The sequence below is a fragment of the Diabrotica virgifera genome, chromosome 7 (genome assembly GCF_917563875.1).
Source record: "Diabrotica virgifera virgifera chromosome 7, PGI_DIABVI_V3a".
NCBI classification, from domain to species: Eukaryota; Metazoa; Arthropoda; class Insecta; order Coleoptera; family Chrysomelidae; genus Diabrotica; species Diabrotica virgifera.
In genome coordinates, this window is record NC_065449.1 from 227406645 (window position 1) to 227429827 (window position 23183).

At 33.4% G+C, this 23183-nt stretch overlaps 1 protein-coding gene across 4 annotated transcripts in view; it reads left to right on the plus strand.

Annotated features, from left to right (window-relative positions):
* LOC126887646 (zinc finger protein 664-like) overlaps nucleotides 1–23183 on the plus strand; it is a 66331-nt gene that overhangs the window by 36397 nt on the left and 6751 nt on the right. The window contains exons 2-3 of one of the 4 annotated variants that reach the window (XR_007699127.1): nucleotides 3058–4218; nucleotides 12468–21244. The exons of 1 other annotated variant lie outside the window; for it this stretch is intronic. Coding sequence is in view for 2 of the 3 variants with exons in the window: in XM_050655255.1 (XP_050511212.1) it covers nucleotides 3058–4163 (1106 nt within the window). In the remaining variant the exon portion in view is untranslated. Of the gene's footprint in view, nucleotides 1–3057; nucleotides 5008–6714; nucleotides 21245–23183 lie in introns of those variants that run through there. 2 more of the 4 variants (XM_050655257.1, XM_050655255.1) reach the window with 2 other exon arrangements.

The following is a 23183-nucleotide window of genomic DNA, read 5'->3' on the forward strand; positions in this document are numbered from 1 at the left end:
GAGATGCAATAAAACGTTATGCTTTAATCTACAAATTTTGCATCCATTACCTTTACAAAACCTTGAATTGTGACCTGACTTTAAACAATTTGTGCAAAGCTTTGCACTCCGTACACAATTTAGTCTCTCAAAGGGACGTAATTTTAGGAAATCATTACATTTAAAAATACTATGGTCATTTTTACAAATGGGACAGCTCACAGACTCCGAATTAACAAATGATTTGTTTCTATTATCAGAAAATTTCGACATTAAATATTTAAGCTCACCACAAACGTTAAAATACCTTGCTTCGAAAGCTGACGAATCTTCGTCATCTTCCGGTTCTATATTTTTAATTTGAAATTGCAAGTCTTCAAATTCCTCCAACAAATTAGTCAATTTATCATATCTAGTCTCTAGCTTCAAATAATTACTTTTGTCCAATAAAAAAGTTGCATCAGACTTGCTGTCGGCTACAAATTTTTCAGTGTTGGTCAAGGAAGCCTTAACGCGTCCCCTTGAATACACCAAAGACTTAATGTCAGTCATTTTATTGCTATTTAATGAAAAAATCTAAAAATGATGCAAGATTGTATTGTCACAATGAAAAATATCGTTTCAAGCAGCTTTATAATGAATACACTATACACTTGAGCCGTGTATTAAACAATAGTCAAAATTATATTCAAAAAAGTGAATTTAAGAGGCAATATTAAATATTAATTAAGGAAAAGATAGTAGTTACCAGGATTGCACTATTCTTGTTGATAATTTAACTTGTGGCACCAGAAGGACGGTTGCAGATAACAGCATAACAGTCTTCCATACACAAATTGTTCAAAAACTATACTGCGGTTTTAAAATAACGGCGTATGTCTATTTTGATTCACACACGGGAAAAAATTCCGGTAAAAATGTTTGATTTGGCACTACGGTATCTTTACAGCGCGCCGAAGAAACTGTTTTTTCTACCACTCGCGGGAAACACACCGGCAAAGTCTAATTTGTTTGTAAAAACCGATTCGTCTCGCAAGGACCATAGAAAATTTGGACAGAAGGCGGGTTTGTATCTTCGCGTTTATCCTGTGTAAGCTAGCATCAGGTGATGAAAAACTTAACACTTGTTAGAATGATTTATTTAAATAAAAAAGAACAACTTCAAAAATGAACTGATTATTTTAAGGGCGGTTCGGTTAAACAAACAAATATAATTACAACTAGATATTTACGTTACAAAAAGCCGGTAGCTTCGCGTAGTGATTTTTCTGTCTCTTGTGTGATGTGAATCTTACGAATGCGAAAAAACGAATCCCATGTGTAATAATATTATGATCTCATTTAATATGGTCCGACCTAGTGACCCTGAGTTCGTGCACTTCCCCGCGCATCTCCTGCTGGCTGATCATACGATCAAGAAGGTTAACCAAGGAATTGCTGAATGGATAAAAGCAGAGGCGTAGTAGTTAACACTGTTGCACAATAAAAAACGAAGCAAAGTAAATCTAAAAAGTTTGCTTTAAACTCTACAATTTTGGATTGCAGCATCGGACTTTACCTTGAAGTCTTTGGATGAAGGTATTGGTTTGGGAACATTTAGTGATGTGTTTTAGTAACTATTGGTTTTTTTACATTTCAGACTCTCGGTTAATTAATTTTTTTTCCAGATTTAGTTTACCTCTGGTTTTTTTTAATATGACATATTTGTATACTATTGTATTAGGTTCCCAAACTTATGGTTAGTTACTTGTGTACACAAGGTAATACGCCTAGAAAATTAGGTTTTTATATTTTATTATTGGTCTGATATTTATTTTTGTAATATTACTTGCTTGTTTCCCAAATATGTTATTATTTATTCGCTTTATTTCATTTATTCAGTTAATTCGTCGCTACTTTATTTTATTGAATTTGCTCGGGTAATTTAGGTCATCGTTTCGGTATTTATCTTAGCTTCATTTTTATAACTTGTATTAATTCATTTTGCTTAATTCATCATGTATTTTCTCTTCTCTTTTCTCTTAGTCATATTTTTCGGGTTTTAATTCAGTTGTACGTAGCAAGCGTACTATAACCATTGGGTAGAAATATCATGTGAGTTGTACCCTATATGTAAGTGAGAGGTATTTATGTAATTTGTAACAGATTAGTTATTGTAGTTAGCACAAATATAACTTTTGTATAACTTTTGTCATGTTAGAGTCACAGGATATGCACTTTGTGTAACTCAGAGGTTGTCAAAAATCTAGTAGTTATTTTAATAAATGTTTATTTATTTTGTATATCATGAATTTTATTATTCCTTTATGTTCATTATTACAGGTTTGATATATTTAATATTTGACAGCAGTATAAGATACCTGGGAGAATGATCGAAGATCATTTTCATGGCGCCCATGATTTGTTAGATTTATTTATCTTGTTCGTCTTTAGAAATTATTCATCTTCATTCCTCTTCAGTACATTATTCTTATTTTATTAGTTCACCTTTTAGTCATCATTACTATCTACATAGAGCTACTGTTCTTCGACAGGCATGCAAACGAGCCGTATCCATCCTTGAGTGTCAAGTTGTTCTCTTGTATCTCTTGCTAGCCAACTCTATTCAGTTTGCCTCTGTCTCTCCATACTTCTACTGCTATCCCTATTATCCCTTTTAATACCCCCTTCTCTTCAGTTCTACATCCTTTCACTTTCCTCCACTAATACTACTGGAAAGTAGTATTTTTTCTTACTGCGGCTTCTCAACGTAGAAGCCACTTCACCCTTTTCTTTACATCTATATCTCTACGTATTATGTCTCATATATTTGTCCCATAGCTTACATCTAGTTATATAGTTTTTTTTCCTTACTTCTGTTGGAGTATATCTTTCTTTTTACTTTCACTCCAACAGAAGTTTTCTTATTTTTGTTACACAACCTCACGTAAGGGTAAAAGCAACTCCAACAACCACCATACTTCGGTAACATCAACTGGTTCTACTGCCCTCTTGCGCTATAATTTTACTTTATTTATTTTATTTCTGTATTTCTGCAAAACAATTTCTGTAACAGTTTAGAGTTGTTTTGTATTTTAGATTGTCACCAAGTGGAAAATAAAATGGAAATTATGGAAACGTTACATTCATCTCATAAAGAAAAATGTACAGGTCAACACACAGAAGGAAAAATATCAAATAAAGTTACGGAAGTTCGGACTGGGCAAAGATCTTACAAGTGTGAAATTTGTTTTAAGCAGTTTACCCAAGCAAGTAGTTTAAAAACACATTTAAGAGTAAACACTGAAGAGAAACCATACAAGTGCGAAAGTCTTAAACAGTTTAATCATAAAAGTAATTTGAAAACGCATGCGAAACTTCACACTGGAAAAACGTCTTACAAGTGTGAAATTTGTTTCAAACAGTTTAGTCGAGCACACGCTTTGAAACATCATTTGAAAGTGCACACTGAAGAAGTGCCCTACAAGTGTGAAATTTGTTTTAAGCAGTTTAGTGAAGCAGGTCATTTGAAAGTACATTTGAGAGTGCACACTGGAGAAAAACCTCACAAGTGTAAAATTTGTTTTAAACAGTTTAGTATAGCACATAATTTGAAAAGACATTTGAGAGTGCACACTGGCGAAAAACCTCACAAGTGTGAAATTTGTTATAAACAGTTTAGTGAAGCAGGTCATTTGAAAGTACATTTGAGAGTGCACACTGGAGAAAAACCTCACAAGTGTGAAATTTGTTTTAAGCAGTTTAGTGAAGTAGGTCATTTGAAAAGACATTTGAGTGTGCACACTGGCGAAAAACCTCACAAGTGTGAACTTTGTTTTAAGCAGTTTAGTGAAGTATGTACTTTGAAAAAACATTTAAGTGTGCACACTGGAGAAGTGCCCTACAAGTGTGAAATTTGTTTTAAGCAGTTTAGTGAAGTAGGTACTTTGAAAAGACATTTGAGAGTGCACACTGGAGAAAAACCTCACAAGTGTGAAATTTGTTTTAAGCAGTTTAGTCAAGCATGTCATTTGAAAAGACATTTGAGAGTGCACACTGGCGAAAAACCTCACAAGTGTGAAATTTGTTTTAAACAGTTTAGTATAGCACATAATTTGAAAAGACATTTGAGAGTGCACACTGGAAAAAAAAAGCTCACAAGTGTGAAATTTGTTGTAAGCAATTTAACCAATCACAAAGTTTAAAAAAACATTTAAGAGTACACACTGGAGAAGAACTTCACAAGTCATCCTATTAGAGGTAAAACTCACTAAGTGCACTTTTTTGAGATTTTGACATTTTATTTATTTATTTATTAACCATACGGGAAAACCCCATTAATAGTGTAATTATAAAGTAAATAATAATAACTAGCATCAACACAATAAAAGTAGTACATACTCATAAGAGGATACAATGCAATAATACAAACAGTCACAATATACCTAAAATATAAAATGTAACAAATATAACATTGTTGCAGTTCCGCAATTTTCTTGTAACTTATGGTTCTTCCCGATGTAGATTGTTACAGACCATTGTAAAAAAGTGTCGCGTCTAGTATATGAACTTTTAATTAAAACTTTGTTTATTGCTATTGAAAACGTGCCGATATGCCATCTTTCTAATCATGGTTACTGCATCCCGAAACGGAACTCATAAAAGAGGTAATAAACCCTAAACCAATTTTCTTTAATTGCGCAACAAAAAATTGGTCTATTTAAACCCACTTAGCGGGGGCAAAATCATCATTGTGCTGGTGCAGTCCACGAAGAATAAGCTAGTGTTAAGTGCCAATGGTCCAAGTGGGCCATCTTGTGAAGGAGTGAAGTTTACCTAGAAGCATTGGTAACGTACAATTGCTACATATTATTTGTTTCTACATCATATTGCTGATAAAATTCAAATTTACTCATCGTTTCTCGAACTTCATGTCATCATTTGCCGGTCTGAACATTGCTTCGAACGTTTCACATGGTTGGAACTAAATATATAGTGTTTAAATGTCTAATATTTATTGCATGTGTTTTAATAAACTTTATTGGTAAACTTTTATTGTATTGATTAGTTTGTATGCGCTATTTTACACTTTATTGACATATTATACATCCATATATTGATTTATATAGGGTTATTTTATTGATTTTTATAAAGTTATTACACCTGATCATCATCATCATCATCAGTGGCGTTACAGCCCTTTATGAGCCAAAGCCTTCTTCAGAACAATCCTCCATTCGCCCCTGTCTCTGGCAACTCTTCTCCATGCTCTAATTCCAATAGATTTCAAATCATTTTCTAGGTTGTCTTGGTACCTATGTCTCGGTCTTCCTCTTGCTCGTTGTCCTATCGACCCTCTTCGGTCAAAAACTTTTCTGACTATGGCATCTTCCTGTCGCCTGATTACATGACCTATCCATCTAAGGCGTGCTATCTTAATAAATTGTACAACGTCAGGTTCTCCAAAATTTCTATACAACTCGAAGTTGTAACGCCTGCGCCACAAACCTTGTTCTTTTATACCACCATATATTCGTCTTAGAATTTTTCGCTCAAAACGTTTGAGCAGTTCTTGGTCATTCTGAATAAGTGACCAAGTTTCTGAGCCATATGTTAGCACTGGTCTTATTAGTGTTTTGTAGACAGTCAATTTAATTTTTCTAGGTATTTTTGAGGCCATCTGTCTTCTTAAGCCATAGTAGCACTTATTGGCGAGCACTAGTCTTCTTTTAATTTCTTCACTGACATTGTTATCTTTAGTTAGCAGCCAGCCTAAGTATATGACCTTCCAGTTCTAGGTCGTCAATTATTCTTGTAGGTGTCGGGTTGCTTGACCTAGTGCAACACATATATTTGGTCTTTTGAACATTTATATTTAGCCCCATTCTCTGTGCAGATGCTCCTAACGACCGAAATACTTCAGTCAGAGATTCTTTAGATCTACCTATGATGTCTATGTCATCTGCGTATCCGACAATTTGTACTGATTTGTTAAAGATAGGATTTAAGAATTTAGATAGGAAGATTACACCTGATTATGAGGGATAAAATCGAAGGAAAAATGGGTCCTGGTAGACGACAAATATCCTGGCTGAAAAACATTCGCGACTAGAACAGGTTAAACACACAAATGCTTTTCAGAAAAGCAGAAAATAGAGACAAATTTGCAATGGTTATAGACAACCTTCATTAGTGGAGTAGGCACTAGAAGAAGAACAATGCCCCTGTAACACGATTTAATATTCAGATCTTTTCAAAATCCCTAAATTATGAACATCAAGCACATGTTTAATTTCGCACGTAGAACAGCGTAGGGAAGTAAATAATTTACGCATGTAGTTTTGCGGACATCAGCAAGGTTGTTTGTGATGTAATATAAACTTGACACAGTAATGAAAAAACAACGACAAACATATTTTTACATAACGATGTGTTGATAAATAAGAAAGCTTGAGTAGATGGGAGAGTTTGTTGGTTGTGGGGTTTGCTATCATTTAGAGCAGAATAATATAATCAGCTGTCAACTTAATACACTTATATGGTATTTGTTCACTGAATAAACGAGATCTGAGTATTTTAGTGTATTCCTGCTATCCAACCTCACGTAAGGGTAAAAGCAACTTCAACAACCACCATACTTCGGTAACATCAACTGGTTCTACTGCCCTCTTGCGCTATAACTTTACTTTATTTATTTTATTTCTGTATTTCTGCAAAACAATTTCTGTAACAGTTTATAGTTGTTTTGTATTTTAGATTGTCACCAAGTGGAAAATAAAATGGAAATTATGGAAACGTTACATTCATCTCATAAAGAAAAATGTACAGGTCAACACGCAGAAGGAAAAATATCAAATACAATTATGGAAGTTTGGACTGGGCAAAGATCTTACAAGTGTGAAATTTGTTTTAAGCAGTTTACCCAAGCAGGTCATTTAAAAGTACATTTGAGAATTCACACTGGAGAAAAACCTCACAAGTGTGAAATTTGTTTTAAACAGTTTAGTCGAGCATACGTTTTGAAAACTCATTTGAAAGTGCACACTGGAGAAGCGCCCTACAAATGTGAAATTTGTCTTAAACAGTTCATTTATAAAAATACTTTGGATGGACATATGAAAGTTCACACGGGAGAAGCGCCATACAAATGTGAAATTTGTCTTAAACAGTTCATTTATAAAAGTACTTTGGATGGACATATGAAAGTTCACACGGGAGAATCGTCTTTCAAATGTGAAATTTGTTTTAAACAGTTTAGCCTAAAAGGTAATTTGAACATACATCTGAAACGCCACACTGGAGAAAAGCCTTACAAGTGTGACATTTGTTTTAAGCTGTTTACTACAAAAGATAATTTGAAAATACATTTGAGAGTGCATACTAGGGAAACACCTTACAAGTGTGAAATTTGTTTTAAGCAGTTTTCTCAGAGAGGTTATTTAAATATTCATTTGAGAGTGCACACTGGGGAAAAACCTCACAAGTGTGAAATTTGTTTTAAACAGTTTAGTGAAGCAGGTCATTTGAATAGACATTTGAGAATACACACTGGAGAAAAACCTCACAAGTGTGAAATTTGTTTTAAACAGTTTAGTATAGCACATAATTTGAAAAGACATTTGAGAGTACATACTGGAGAAGAACTTCACAAGTGTGAAATTTGTTTTAGACAGTTTAGTGAAGCATGTAGTTTAAAAACACATTTGAGAGTGCACACTGGAGAAACCCCATCTTCTTCATCCTTTCAGAACTAGTTCAGATAAATAAGGTTTTTGTCGGGACACTTGACCAGTCAGGTTGCAAATGGGTTTTTGGGTACTATATACCTAATAAATTATAAATACAAAAATGCCTGTCACAGTTCGAACGAAAATGGCAGCTAATCTGGAAAGCTCAACGTAGGTGGCGCTCGTGTAGTTGGAGGTCATGTTAACTTACGTCAATACTTCAAATCAATATATTTCCAAGTAAATATTGCATATTTGTTTCGCTGTGTGAATTAAACTTGAGAAAATAAAATCCCTCAATGTTGTGCTGTGTATTTGTGCTCATCGAGAACATCAGGACACAGGTTTCCCAAAGATATTCTGATGAGAAAAAAGTGGATTGTAGCAATAAGAAGGAATAAATATGTGCCGAGAATAAATGCACGTATCTGCAATAAACATTTTGTTGAAACAGATTATGTATTGCCCCCAGATTCGACTGTAAAAAATAGAATACTTCACTATAAAATTCAGATCAAAATTTATACGCACGGATTAAGATATGCAATTTTATATACATTCACACTGTTGCCACATCTACAATCACTTTTTATGGAGTGAACATGTAAAAAAATTTATATTTGAAGTAATAATATAGAAAAATGTGAAATACTAATTTTAAATATTTCTCAAGTTCTCAATATTTTTTAGTGACTACCTAAAACATAACCTGACCAAACCTAACCCTAATTTTTTCTAATTTCACCTTAAATTTAAGGTCGCCTTTCACGTAGACAAACACCCAAATAATTATACTTAATGAAATTAACACATTCTCTATTTCCATAAGGAATTATAATTTTTTTTTTTTAATAAGACAACATTGCAGAATCAACTGCGCTCAACCCATGCTTAAACCAAATTTACACCAAATGCGCAACTGCCATGGCGGCCATATTTTGAAAATATCACATTTTTAAATAAGATAAACACAAAAATTAATGCTGAGCGCACTTAATTGTGAATTTTAAATTGATAAAAAAAGTAAGGCAGATCGCACATATCATACTTATTATACACAGTTGTCAGACTCGTGTGGGGAGTGAATCAATACCAAATAAATACCCTCTGAGCTATAGAAATAAAACATTAAGACGATGATTAAATATAGTTTATCAATCGATAAGTGCTTCCTTTTTCCAGTAACTCTCGCATCCCTTCTCAATTCGTTTTTTCAACGCACAAACAGTCTCCAAGATCCGTATATTTCGGCCATAATTTATTATTTATTAAATCATAATCAAAAACACCATATACAAACTTCACGAATAGTCAAAACTTTGACCTCCAACTACACTAGCGCCGCCAGGCGGGAGCAACGGCGTACATAGGTGCCATTTTAGTTATTAACAAATAAGTGTCAAAAATAGCAGTTTTTTCATTTAAATCGCTACAGGTAAAAATAGGGTAATTAACCTTTAAACCTTACCCATATTTAAAATTACACATACACTGATCTGGGGTACACTAGTACCCCATTAAAAAATAAGTCAAAAAGTAATGTTTGAATAAATTTATTAAAAACAACTTTTTAACACAAATATAACTAACGAATTTTAATAACGCTGTGAACATTATTGTTTCTCATAACATCCTGGACACACTTTAATTTGATGTTCTGCACAGATGAATTTTTTCCACACATTGCACCTCGTTCCGCTCTTACGGTCTCGGGATCGCACACAGAATCTGCATCTGGCTGAATTTACATGAGTTTCTTCTTGAATTTCATTAGGTCCACTTTCCTTCAAAATCTCCGGATATCTTCCGGAAGATATGCTGGTAAAGTTGACCAAGCCAAGTATTACTGTACCCCAATACCTCTATGTAGCGTTGCGTATCGGGAGCAACTGAACGAAACATACACTATACCGAGCTTGTCGGCGCTGAATCTTTAAAATTCCAAGAATCATACTAAAATTAATTTTGCTTGGGGTACTCCAGTACCCCGGGTAGGGTTTAAAAGTAATAGTACATTGTTTACCGGGTAGGAAAAGCTTAACGTTCCTGGACGACTGTGAAGATTGCTAAGTCGAGGCGCAAGCCGAGACTTAGCAACACAGAGTCCAGGAATGTGGCTTTTCCTACGAGGTAAACATACTATTTTTCCGCAAATCGTTTAAAATTCGACAGATATTGATTGATTTAAAAAAAACGCGATAATTTTATTCCCAAATAAATGGTGCTTTGAAATTCCTAATAAAATTACTTGGGTTACTATGGAAACGTATTGAGGTTGAATTGTCAATGACTTGATGTTTTCAAAATATAAATTAATTCCTTTTAAGCAATGTGTTTTCTATCATTTATGTAGAACACTAACAACTGTACGGAAATATCATTTCCTTACAGTAAGGAAATGACATTTCCTTACAGTAAGGAAGTCCTGACTTTTTCTTCAAGAAATTTTGACAGGAATGTCAAAATTTCCTGGCGATTTGCGGAAAAATATCTTATTTAGAGTATTTATCTTTTAGTAGATGAGCAAAGGTTTAAAATGGCAGTTTTTGAATTTTGGTACGATCATTTGTTACTTTGCTAATTGCAAAATAAGACTAGAATTTCGAAAATAAAAAATTTGCTATAACTTTTGCGAAAATGAACTTTGAAGTCTTTGATATTGCACAAAAAGTTGATTCAACCAGTACATAATATAATGCATAAACAATTTCAAGATGATTCGTCAATTACTTAAAATTTTATTCAATTTGTTTATACCAAAGAGCTTTTTTGCAATGGTAGGGTAAATGCGGGTAATAGCGGACGCTTAAGGTATTTTACCTATAAAAATATCAATTATTACTTCATAGTATTTAAAACATGTGCAAATTAAATGATAAAGACTACTTATTGATACTTTATTTAAAAAGCAGCATAAACAACGATACAACTAATGTAATAAACATTAAAAAATAGAGTTGTGTCCGGTTTTAGCCATGCTTGTCGGGTAATGGCGCCAGAGGGCCGCTATTAGCCGTTTCCCAATTTTATTGGCAAAAGTCACACACAAATATTTTTTTGTGCATCAGTACATGCTTTATGAGCCCAAAGTGTACATAATGTGCATCTCATCCATACCTCGTTTTTTCCAAATTCTCCTCAGACTAAGCAAATATCTTCATTAATATCTTTGTCTTCTTCACTGTCCCAAAAAATTTTTTGCTGATCAGTTTCGCCCGCATAGTTTACCTTTGTTTCTCTTAGATTTTTCTTGCTTCTCGGATTGCTTTTCTTCCACAATTCTCCTTTTCGCAATAATTCGCTTTGAAGAGTCAACTTTTTTAGACATTTTTCTTCTAGTTCTGCTTTAAATGGTGTTGAAGTAAAAATTTTAGAGTGTTGTCTTTTGCTGTTTCGAGTCTTCTATTTTGTTTCCGATGCACAAGGCAATGCTGATATTTATACATAACTGGTTACTACAGCATCGTTTTCTGTCTTATTTACTTCAGCTGACGCTTTGTTCTCATTCTTAGTTGAAGTCAAAGGAATGGGAGATTTCTCAGTTGTTGAACGGCATTTGACTTCAGTTGATGATTTTTCAGAAGTTGTTTCATTCTCCTTTTGAACACGTGTAATATTTAAATTATTTTCGGTCTCTTCACTGGTCTGCTATCATTCAGAGTCGCTGCAGGTAAGAAAAGGGGTCAGTCCGCAATTACCCGCTTGTCCGCCATTAACCAAAATCATGTGTCCGGTATTAGCCGAAATGCATGTTCAAAAATATTAGGTTATAACGGCGATCTCATAAGGAATTAATGAAAATAATTATGTTCAAATGCTCACTAAAGAATCATATTCAAATACCTGCACTGGAGAGACAAATATTGCAATATTTAAAAATATTTACCTACCTTTAAAAAACAGTTTGTTGTAATGCATACTCAAGAAATCACTTTTCGTTTGAGAAATTTACAAGCGTAGCACTACTGTATTGCTACACTTAGCGCGACAAAGTAAATATTAGAGATTTAGTCTGGCCACAGACTCTGGCCAAAATATAATGTGTCCGGATTTAGCCGCGTGTCTGCCATTACCCGACTTTACCCTATTATTCAGACAATTATAATGATACAGCAATTCTGTGGAAACCACATGAAAGAAGAATACTTATATTTTCAAAGTATTTAAAAAAAATCAATAAAAAGTCATTTTTGGCTTATAAACAATTGAATAGCTTTGTTAATATCGACTGTAGAGTAAATCTACTTTGGGATTTCAAAAGCTGGTATTTTTACACGAATTTAAAAAAAAGAACTTTTTGCCTAGGTTAATTACGGTCAAAGTTATCCGCTTTTATTATTTAATTCACAGTTACTTCTATATACAGAAAATTCTTCCGTAACAGCGTTAGTTACCATACTCCTCCGAAACGGTTTGACCGATTTTTATAAAATTTTACACATATCCTCTAGGACTGAGAATAGGTTGTAATCTATTTTTCATACCCATAAGTTATGATAGGGGGTTGCCCCCTGACTTTTATTTTTTTGGACAAAATTGTCTACTTTAATTTTATATGATGTAGAATTAAAAAATACGTACAACCCTTAATTTTCACTCTTCTATCACCAACCCCTCTTCTATTACCCAAGCAAATCGTTTAAAAGCATATTTGAGAGTACACACTGGAGAAGAACTTCACAAGTGTGAAATTTGTTTTAAGCAATTTAACCAATAACAAAGTTTAAAAAAACATTTAAGAGTACACACTGGAGAAGAACTTCACAAGTCGTCCTATTAAAGGTAAAACTCACTAAGTGCACATTTTTGAGATTTTGACATTTTATTTATTTATTTATCTAGTTATTTATTAATCATACGGGAAAAGCCCATTAATAGTATAATTATAAAGTAAATAATAATAATAAGTAGCATCAACACAATAAAAGTAGTACTCATGAAAGAAGACAATGCAATAATACAAATAATCACAATATACCTAAAATATAAAATGTAACAAATATAACATATAACACTTAATTTAACAAGACGTATTAAGGCCATCGGTACATAATTCGCAAATATTTTACGGCTATCTCTACTTTTTCTGTCTTTACACGGCAAATTACGTGAAGTAAAATTCTCACTGGTATGGATATGTAAACTTTACTTGACAATGTCATCATTAACTTTAAAGATGACTTTTGAATGTTCTTGGATAACTGTTACTTGTATAATTAATTGCCTTAACTATTAATTCAGTTAATTAATATGATTATTTCATTCATAGGAGATTCTGACCAATAGAAAGCTACAGAAATTAAACTGATAATTTTTGATAATTTCCCGTCGTCAAGTATATTACGTCAGATGCCCTTCGTTGCTATGAAAAAATACATTCAGTGATATTAATGACAAGTAATGTTTTAAAAATTATAAAAGTGATTATTTTCAACCGTAAAATATTTATAACAACTGTGTGTTTAATTGTACTAATTTGTACTTACATAAATAAATTACAATAAAATTTTGGTTTTGAACAGTTTTATTCATGAAATAATCGCAACAAATTGCACTCGATCTCTAAAATTAATATATAATTTTTGCCCTCGTGACACTTCGACATAATTTCACTCGCCTTCGGCTCGTACTGTCAAAGTATCATTCGGGAAAAATTCAATAATTTTAGAGCTCTTGTGCAATTACTACTGATAATTTTTTTCACTAACTATGTATTCAGTGATTGTAATAATTTATCTACTGTACAACAAAAACTAATAATCGAGAAAAGAGGAAAAGTGATAAAGTGATATTTTAATAATATATTGTTACTATGAAACGCGTACAATTTTGAACATCTTTAACAACAAAATACTTGGATCACTGAATATTGGGACCGTGCAAGTTCGAATAAGCGACACCTGGTTTCATAGCTCGGCAACACTTTTCGCACTTTTAATTATATTGGCCAATTATATTAGTCTGGTTGCTGGATAATTGTCAAGTCCATAGTCCAAAACAAGTTATAAGAAGAAAAATTAATATTAAGGTTATGTTATTAAAAGGTAAACAATTGTATGTAGTAAATAAAATTAATTATTAAAATGCAGTACTGCAAGCAAAATACAATAAATTAATTTACTTTTATATAATAATTTCGTATCATATCAATATTGTGGAGCAACATATTTTTATGAAACCCATAGGATGTTCTGTGGTAAGAGACACTGAGTGTTTTATCAACGAATATATAGCCCTAGAAGAAGCTTTTATATGAAACAGATGGTCACCTTTATAAGCAGGCTTGTTGACGAGGGATGTTGCGGCCGCAGTGCGGGCGATGATGAGATGACGGTGACTACGGACGTTGTCAGATCTATGCACCTCCATAGCACCTACTCAGTTGGAACGCAAGATTCTATGCTAAAACGTTACAGGGCCGTACCCTTCTACTCACTATATATTCTTTGGTTTTATGATAGCGCAGGGCTCGATAGGGAACATTAAAATCAGTTTGGCTCAAGAGACTTAGACATTCAATTTGTGGGTTAATCAACTTATGTAGAAAGATTGCACCAGAGATGTCACGATGTAATCTGAGAAGAAATACAGTTTAGTACAGAGAGAGATGGGATTCTGCAGTTGAGTAATCATGGTTAACTATAGTTAGATAAGGTTTGAATGCGCAGTAACGTAAACATTTATGTTGGATCCTCTCGACCGTATCGATAGGTTTTGATAGTAAGGAGACCAAACTACCCAACAGTACTCCAACAAGGATCTAACAATTGAGCAATAAACCAATCTCGTTGCTACCACAGAAAAACACTTACAATTTCTGATAACGAAACATAGAAACATAGATGCCTTTACAGAAATAGTATTAATGTGTTCTACAAAAGAAAGTTTTTCATCCATAATGACACATAAGTCTTTAATGGAAGAAACGCGATTGAGTGGTTGGTTACATATAGAATAACTCGTTTCAACCCTCCCAACCTTATGTGTAAAACTTATGAAAGAGCACTTATTGGTATTTAAATTAAGTCTATTTTGAACGCACCAGGCATATAGACAGTCTAAATCCTCCTGTAACAAATCTTGGTCTCTAATCGTTTCTATAACTCTCCAGAATTTTAAATCATTAGCAAACATTAAACACTATTACGAAAGCAGCAAATTATATCACTAACAAAGATGTTAAAAAGGAGAGGTGAAGTATGACCACCGTGAGGAACTCCAGAGCTTAGTTTTATTTCATCGGAGAGATGACTACCAATCTTCACCCTTTGACTGCGTTTAAGTAATTTTTTATCCACTCCGAAAATTCAGCATGAAAACCAAACAAGACCAACTTACACAAAAGAACTTGATGATCCACACGATCAAAGGCCTTAGAGAAATCTGTGTATATTGCATCAATTTGCTTACGATCCTCCATCTGAGTAAGAAGGTCAGACTGATAGCATACCAAATTTGTCGCAGTGGACTTATTTTTACAAAAACCATGTTGTGACTCAGATAGTAAATATCGATAAGACCAAGAAATTTGCTTAGATACAAGGCAGTCAAACAGTTTAGGAATAGCAGATTGGATGCAGATACTACGGTAATATTCAACATTATCTTAAATACAGGTACAATATAACTTTCCTTCCAGGCCATCGGAAACGTCGAAGTTTCCAAGGATTTATTAAATAATAAAAATAATGTCACAACAATCGGACAAACACTTTTTCAACAGGAAATTTGGGACATCTGGACCAGTAGTGAGCTTATTGGAAATCAAGCTAATACAATTAAAAATATCAGAAACAAAAATAGGATGTGTATGAATGCTTACATTTGAGTTTTTAATTTCGGAAATTGTAGGCAATTGAGAGTGATTGTTGTTAGGTATGTATACTGTCTGAAAGAAATTCATAAACAACTTGGCTATATCTAGACCATTAGAAGCTGTAGGTTGCTGGTAAAATAAGGAATTAGGTAAATGATGACCTGACCCTTTGTCATTAATATACTTCCAAAAGGATTTAAGGTTATTAATTAGGTCTGACTCAATCCCTCCAATATGGTTGTTAGGGGGCGTTCAAGTGTTACGTAACGCGATTTTTCAAGATTATTGACCCCCCACCTGTGTAACGCACCGTAATACGGCGTTCAAGTATTACGTAACGCAATTTTTGAAGATTTTTGACCCCCCTCCTCCCAACCTGCGTTACGTAATACTTGAACGGTCCGTTAAAATATATTTCAGATAAACGTTTACAGTTTCCATTTAGCTCTAAGACGTGAAAACTTCATATACTCATTGTCAGAATGATTTTTAAGATAAAGAAGGTGTGCATACTTTTTCACCCTTGTCAATTTTCTTAAATCTGAGGAGAACCATTTAGGAAAGGTATGTAGATGTTCTATATTTTTTCAGACATTGATTAATAATATAAAGTGATAACAAATTACGAGCCCTAACAAATATAATAAAATGGGACAAACTAAAATAAATGCATAATTCAGATAATTTATTTATTTATTTCAAATGTTTTTCAATGTTAAATTAATGCACATATGTACAGTGCACATATTCTAAAGGTGCTGGTGGGGGATGGTGTCTATTCGAAGTATTAGATATAGACTGTGTATGGGAGAGAAGTGTTAGATGCCTTGATAGTTTCGGCATACCAGCCACAAGCACTTAGACTGACTGTCGATTGACAGCTGATTGAATTGATATTTTAAACTACATTATTCTGCTTTAAGGACCGGTTTTTCAGTGGGCGGTTAAAATTTTGGTTAGCTAACCTAGTTTAAATTTTAACCAATATTTTAACCCTCATAGCGTTTTTCAGTGCTTTAAATCAAGTTAAGAAAATCTTGGTTAGCTCACTACTTTTTTCTTCTGTTGGCAGCAGTAACTGTACGTGCGCATGTGCAATTCGAGAAATAATGATTAATTTTACAGAAAAATAGATAAAAGACAATTTCATAACCAAATTAAAAAATATATTAATGCAATGCAATATCAAGTTCGGAATCTTTGTTTAGTTCATAACGTCTACAGCGGTTTCATAACAGAAGAGAATTAGAATTACTGAGACGATTTAGACTTTTTTCCGATTTTGTTTGTCAAATACCACGGTCTTATCACTATTTGAACATATTGACCAGGAAATAAGAAGTCAGACTCTTTGGTAAATAATTATGTATTTTGCTGTGTAGACAAATATAAAATAATCTGTTTAAAATATTACTAGGAATCATGCATTAAATCCTGTTACAGTAAGTACATACACTACGGCGCATTAAAACAACTCAGACAAAAGAAAGAGCACACGATGCCGAATATAAAAGACAAGAATGGAAACGTACTAACAGAAGAAAAACAAATAATGGAAAGATGGAGAGAACATTTCAAAGAGCTAACTCATGCAGACACGGACAACATAGGGGAGATACAAGAAAGGAATGAAGAACAACAAGTGGAATCCATAACAAGAGAGGAATTAGAGAAAGCAATAGAAAGAGTAAAATTGGGCAAAGCACCAGGCAAGGATCATATCACCCCGGAAATGATCAAATTCATGGGGACAGAGGGAATGGATAGCATGAAAGAACTAATGAATGATATCATAAATAGAGCCGAATTACCAAAGGACTGGAAGAAAGACATTATACTACCAATACACAAAAAAGGAGACAAGCGAAACTGCAATAATTACCGAGGTATCACCATATCAAGTATCCCTGGGAAGGTATTCGCAAGAATAATAGAGACAAGAATAAAAACCCAAATAGACACAACTATGGAAGACACACAGTGTGGATTCAGGAAGGACATAAGCACGCAAGACCTAATATTCACATTAAGACAAGTAAGTGAGAAGGTAATCAAGAAGAATAGAGAGATACATATGTGCTTCATTGACCTGGAAAAGGCGTTTGACAGAATCCGGAGAAAGAACGTATGGAAGACACTAAAAGAAAGGGGAGTCGACAGACACATAATAGAAGTAATAAAGGATATGTACAAAACTAATACAAATACGATAAGAACCAATAACGAGGAATCCAGAGAATTTACTACAAGTCAACGCGTCAAACAGGGATGCGTGCTGAGTCCACTGCTATTCTCAGTGGTACTGGATGAAGCGATAAAGAAAGCCAAGAGAAGAATGAGAAAACTAACATTAGGATACTGGTAAATGAAACGGACTCAACTATCGGAGCTACTATTCGCAGACGACATGGTATTGATAGCAGAAGACAGAGAAGACCTACAGAACAATCTTGAAATCCTAGAAGAAGAACTATCAAACATAAATATGAAAATTAATACAGAGAAAACAAAAACAATGATAATTTCAAATACGAGGAAGACACACGCAATAGAATGAGACGGGAAACAATTAGAGCAAGTGGAATATTTTAAATACCTAGAAGTAATAATCGAAGCAAATGGTAAACAAGACATGGAAATAAACGAGAGAATGGGACGAACAGGAAGCTTATTTAACGCTATGAAAACAACATTTTTGGGGAAAAAAGAGATACCGGAGAAAGTAAAAACGGCAGTCGTTAAATCAGTAGTTAGACCAACAATCATGTATAGCAGCGAGACATGGACATTGACGGGGAGACAAAAATCCAGAGTCAATGCTATGGAAATGAGGTTCCTGAGGAAAATAGCAAACAGAAAGAGGACAGACAAAATACGAAGCGAAACAATTAGACAAAACCTAAAACTGGAACCAATTAATGAAAAAATAGTGGAGGGACAACTTAGATGGTTCGGGCACGTGTGTAGAATGTCGAACGAGAGGCTTACAAAACGAGTGTTCGAAACGAGAGTGCAGGGGAAAACAAAAGAGGAAGACCAAGAGTTATGTGGGTAGATGAAATCCGGAAAGAAGTCGAGAAGAAGGGAATGACATTGGAAAGTGCAAGGAACCTAACGCAAGATCGGAAAGCATGGAGACTACAATGCCAAACTCAACTCCACCAGCCTTACACCTAAAGGTAGAAAGGCTTAGGACTAAGTAAGTAAGTACAGTAAGTGTAAACATAGGTAACTGTTACAGTTATATTTAAATATATTTCCTTACAATTCCTTCCTATACAATAACGATAATAATTTATAATTTCAATAATAATAATTTCCTTATAATAATAGGGAGGTATTAGAATACTTCCCGCGATGAAAGAAAATAACATAACCCAACTAATGCCTTCTATCAGGCAGGCAGGTACTCAAAAAAATAAACAGGATCCATTCATTGCACCAATGCGCAATCGTAACCGCAAAATTCGGAGTTAAACTATCTAACAAGAATCGGTCAAAATCGTGGTTAACTTAAACGAGTTTAAGCTCTAACCTAGTACTGATTAAACATGAATCTTTCGGTGACCAAAAAATAAATAGGTTAACTCAGCACTGAAAAACCGGCCCTAAGGGTAGCAAACACCCAAGACTATTTAACTTGACTAACTAACTGACTCTATTAACCCGAATCTATTCGCGTTCCCTTATTTATAATTCATCGTTATGTAAATATGTTTGCCCATATTTTTTTATTACTGTGTCAAGTTTATGTTGTGATCATAAACAACCTTGCTGATGTTTGCAAAACTACATTGCGTGCACTTTACCTAAGGTGTTCTACTTACGAAGTTAACCGTGTGCTTGATGTTTATTGTTTTATAAATAAATATCTAATGATTAATTTAGTTTTAGGTTAAGGATTTTTAAAAGATCTGAATAATGAGTTAAATCCTATTATATTTAAAGTAGCGTTCAAATTATTTAGCGGCATAGGTTAAGCGATGTAACACAGAAAATTGGCTGTCCCGTTTAGGATCCTGACTACAAATACATGCTGAATTAGTGAACCCTCAATTATTAATTTTTAAATATCAGCACATAGCTGACTCTATAATACTATTTTATTTATTACATTCCTGCATTTCTTCAATAATTTTCCGGTTCAGTAAAATGTTTATGGTTTGTTTGTATTTTAGGTTGTCCGCGGGGGGAAAATAAAATGACAATTATGGAAACATCAGATTCACCTCATAGAGGAAAATATACACTTCAACACGCTGAGCGACAAATATTAAATAAAAATATGAAATTTGGGACTAGACAAAGACCTCACCAGTGTGAAATTTGTTTTAAGCAGTTTAGTCAAGCAGGTCATTTAAAAAGACATTTGAGAGTGCACACTGGAGAGAAACCTCATAAGTGTGAAATTTGTTTTAAGCAGTTCTCTCTTAAATATAATTTGCGAAAACATTTGAGAGTACACACTGGAGAAAAACCTCACAAGTGTGAAATTTGCTTTAAGCAGTTTACTACTACCAGTCAGTTGAAAACTCACTTGAGCATGCACACTGGAGAAAAACCTCACAAATGTGAAATTTGTTTTAAGCAGTTTACTACTACCAGTCAGTTGAAAACTCACTTCAGAATGCACACTGGAGAAAAACCTCACAAGTGTGAAATTTGTTTTAAGCAGTTTAACCTATCATGTAATTTAAAAGTACATTTGAGAATTCACACTGGAGAAAAACCTCACAAGTGTGAAATTTGTTTTAAGCAGTTTAGTGAAGTAGGTACTTTGAAAACACATTTGCGAGTACACACTGGAGAAACACCTTACAAGTGTGAAATTTGTTTTAAGCAGTTTACCGATAGAAGTAATTTACACAGACATTTAAGAAGGCACACTGAAGAAAAGCCTCACAAGTGTGACATTTGTTTTAAGCAGTTTAGTGAAGCAGGTACTTTGAAAAGACATTTGCGAGTACACACTGGAGAAAAACCTCACAAGTGTGAAATTTGTTTTAAGCAGTTTAGTGATAGAAGTATTTTACACAAACATATAAAAAGGCACAATGGAGAAAAACCTCACAAGTGTGAAATTTGTTTTAAGCAGTTTACTACTATTGGTCAGTTGAAAATCCACTTAAGAACGCATACTGGAGAAAAACCTCACAAGTGTGAAATTTGTTTCAAGCAGTTCTCTCATAGAAATACTTTGAAAACACATTTGCGACTACACACTGGAGAAACACCTTAAAGCTCATTTGAAAGTGCACACTAGAGAAAAACCGTACAGTTGAGGCCTATAGAATCAACACCTGCTATAAAATGCCAGAAAATGGGATTTTATGTCTGGCGACCCACCTTCTGATGTTTTTTCATATTCGCGACCCATCCCTCACCTCCATCAGCTGTAAGTGTAAGCCCGACACATTTGGACCAATTAGTTCCATTTTCGCGAATAAAACTATCCAAGAGATCGAAAATGTTTTAGCCTGTTGTAGTGGTGTTTAGTGTGTGGCAAAATAACATTTCTTCTTCAACTGATCCATTGAAGCTAAACCTTACTAGGCATAACAGACTAACTTTCTCAGCAATATCTGTACTTTCGTCTAATTGTAAAAAATAAAAGTAATTTTCTTTCATAGCAGGTATTAAACTCCTTTACGTTAACATACATTTCCTTGATTCTATTAATATTATTAGTATCTTAAAATACTATTGTGCGCAGCAGAAGTATAATAAATGTTCAGGAACTTGACTTTAAAGGTTTTTAATGAATTTTATATTTAGACAATCTAATGACAATATTAAAGATATTTATTTTATATTACTATCAATTATTATTCAAAGCATACTGATAAACATGTACTAGTATACAGGGTGAGGCAGATAACTGGCCTATTAGAAATATCTCGAGAACTAGAGGCAACAGGATCATGAAAATTAGAACACAGGGGTTTTGAAGGATGATCTATTAAACGAAAATATTTTCATCTCTTTGCAGCTTCCGGTTATATCGGAAGTTGCTTATAACTTCGGTTTTTTAAATGGGACACCCTGTATATTTTTACATTTTTGGATTCTCTTCGATGTCTTCTTTCTTAAAATATGAGGATTTGTAATGTTATACAGGATATTTTAAAAGATAATTACGTTTTTTTTATTAATTTCGTAGCAATATTCACACCCTGTAGAATTGTAGTAGTTTGACAACTAAAACTCTACTTACGTTCAAATGATTTTTAATATAGTCTGCTATTGTTAAGAATCATTAGTATAGCTAAATCTTTAATTTTAGTATACAGGGTCGGTCGAAACTCAGAATGAGTATTTTCTGAGTTTTCTTAAATGGAACACCCTGTATTTTAGTATTGTAATGAAATTATATTTTATGGTACTTTTTTATTTCTTAAGCATTCCCTATACCTAACTGCTTTAATTTGTGCTTAATTGTTAATCGCACCAACAATCTTAACTACGTAGGTATTTTGATAGCTAAACCATTATTGGTAATTTTAAGGATCAGTCTGGATTATTATGTATTTATTTCTGAAAAATTATTTGTGATTGAATATTTTCACGGCCAACCTAATACAATTTTACGTATTTTTTGTTGCAATTAATGTTTAGCTTGAATCACCAATAACAAATTAAAGCAGTTAGGTATAGGGAATACTTATAAAATAAAAAAGTACTATGAAATATCATTTCATTACAATACTAAAATACAGGGTGTTCTATTTAAGAAAACTCAGAAAATATTCATTCCGAATTTCGACCAACCCTGTATACTAAAATTTCAAAATTAGCCATACTAATGATTCTTAACAATAATAGACTACATTAAAAATCACTTGAACGTAAGCAGAGTTTTTAATGTCAAAGTATTACAATTATACAGGGTGTGAATTTTGCTACGAAATTAATAAAAAAAACGTAAATATCTTTTAAAATACCCTGTATAATATTACAAAATCTCATATTTTAAGAAAGAAGATACTGAGGAGAATTCAAAAATGTACAAATATACAGGGTGTCCCATTTAAAAAAACCAAGTTATAAGCAATTGCCGGTATAACTGGAAGTTGCAAAGAGATGAAAATATTTTCATTTAATAGATCATCCCTCAATACTTCTTTATTCCAATTTTCATGATTCTGTTACCTTCAGTTCTCGAGATATTTCTAATAGGCCAGTTATCTGCCTCACCCTATATAGAAGACACAATTTAGGATATTGCCTTTTCAACATTCTCCCTCAATACCTATGAAACGAAAATAAAAGGCGGATGAACTACCCCAGTTATTTGAAATAATATTCGAAAATATTATCTCAATCATCCAAGATAGCCATCGCTACACCCTTGCTTAGCTCAGTCTCTCAGGTGTGTGTTCGTCTTGTCCTAATCTTAGAAATGAACTATGAAAATTTAGAATGGAAGCAAACAAAACAATATTTTTAACTAATCATGTTTATTGTTCAATAAAGATATAATAAAAATATGACTTTTATGTACATTAACAAATACAGTAGAACCCTGATTATCCGTGTGTGGATTATCCGGGCTACGGATTATCCGTGCTATGATTTTCTATTACTCAAATTGAATTTTTGAGGTTTTATCAAAGTAGCGTCACCGTAAATCACTCGACGGAAACTCTACACACAGAGAGGGAGACTCATAATGAAAAATTTTT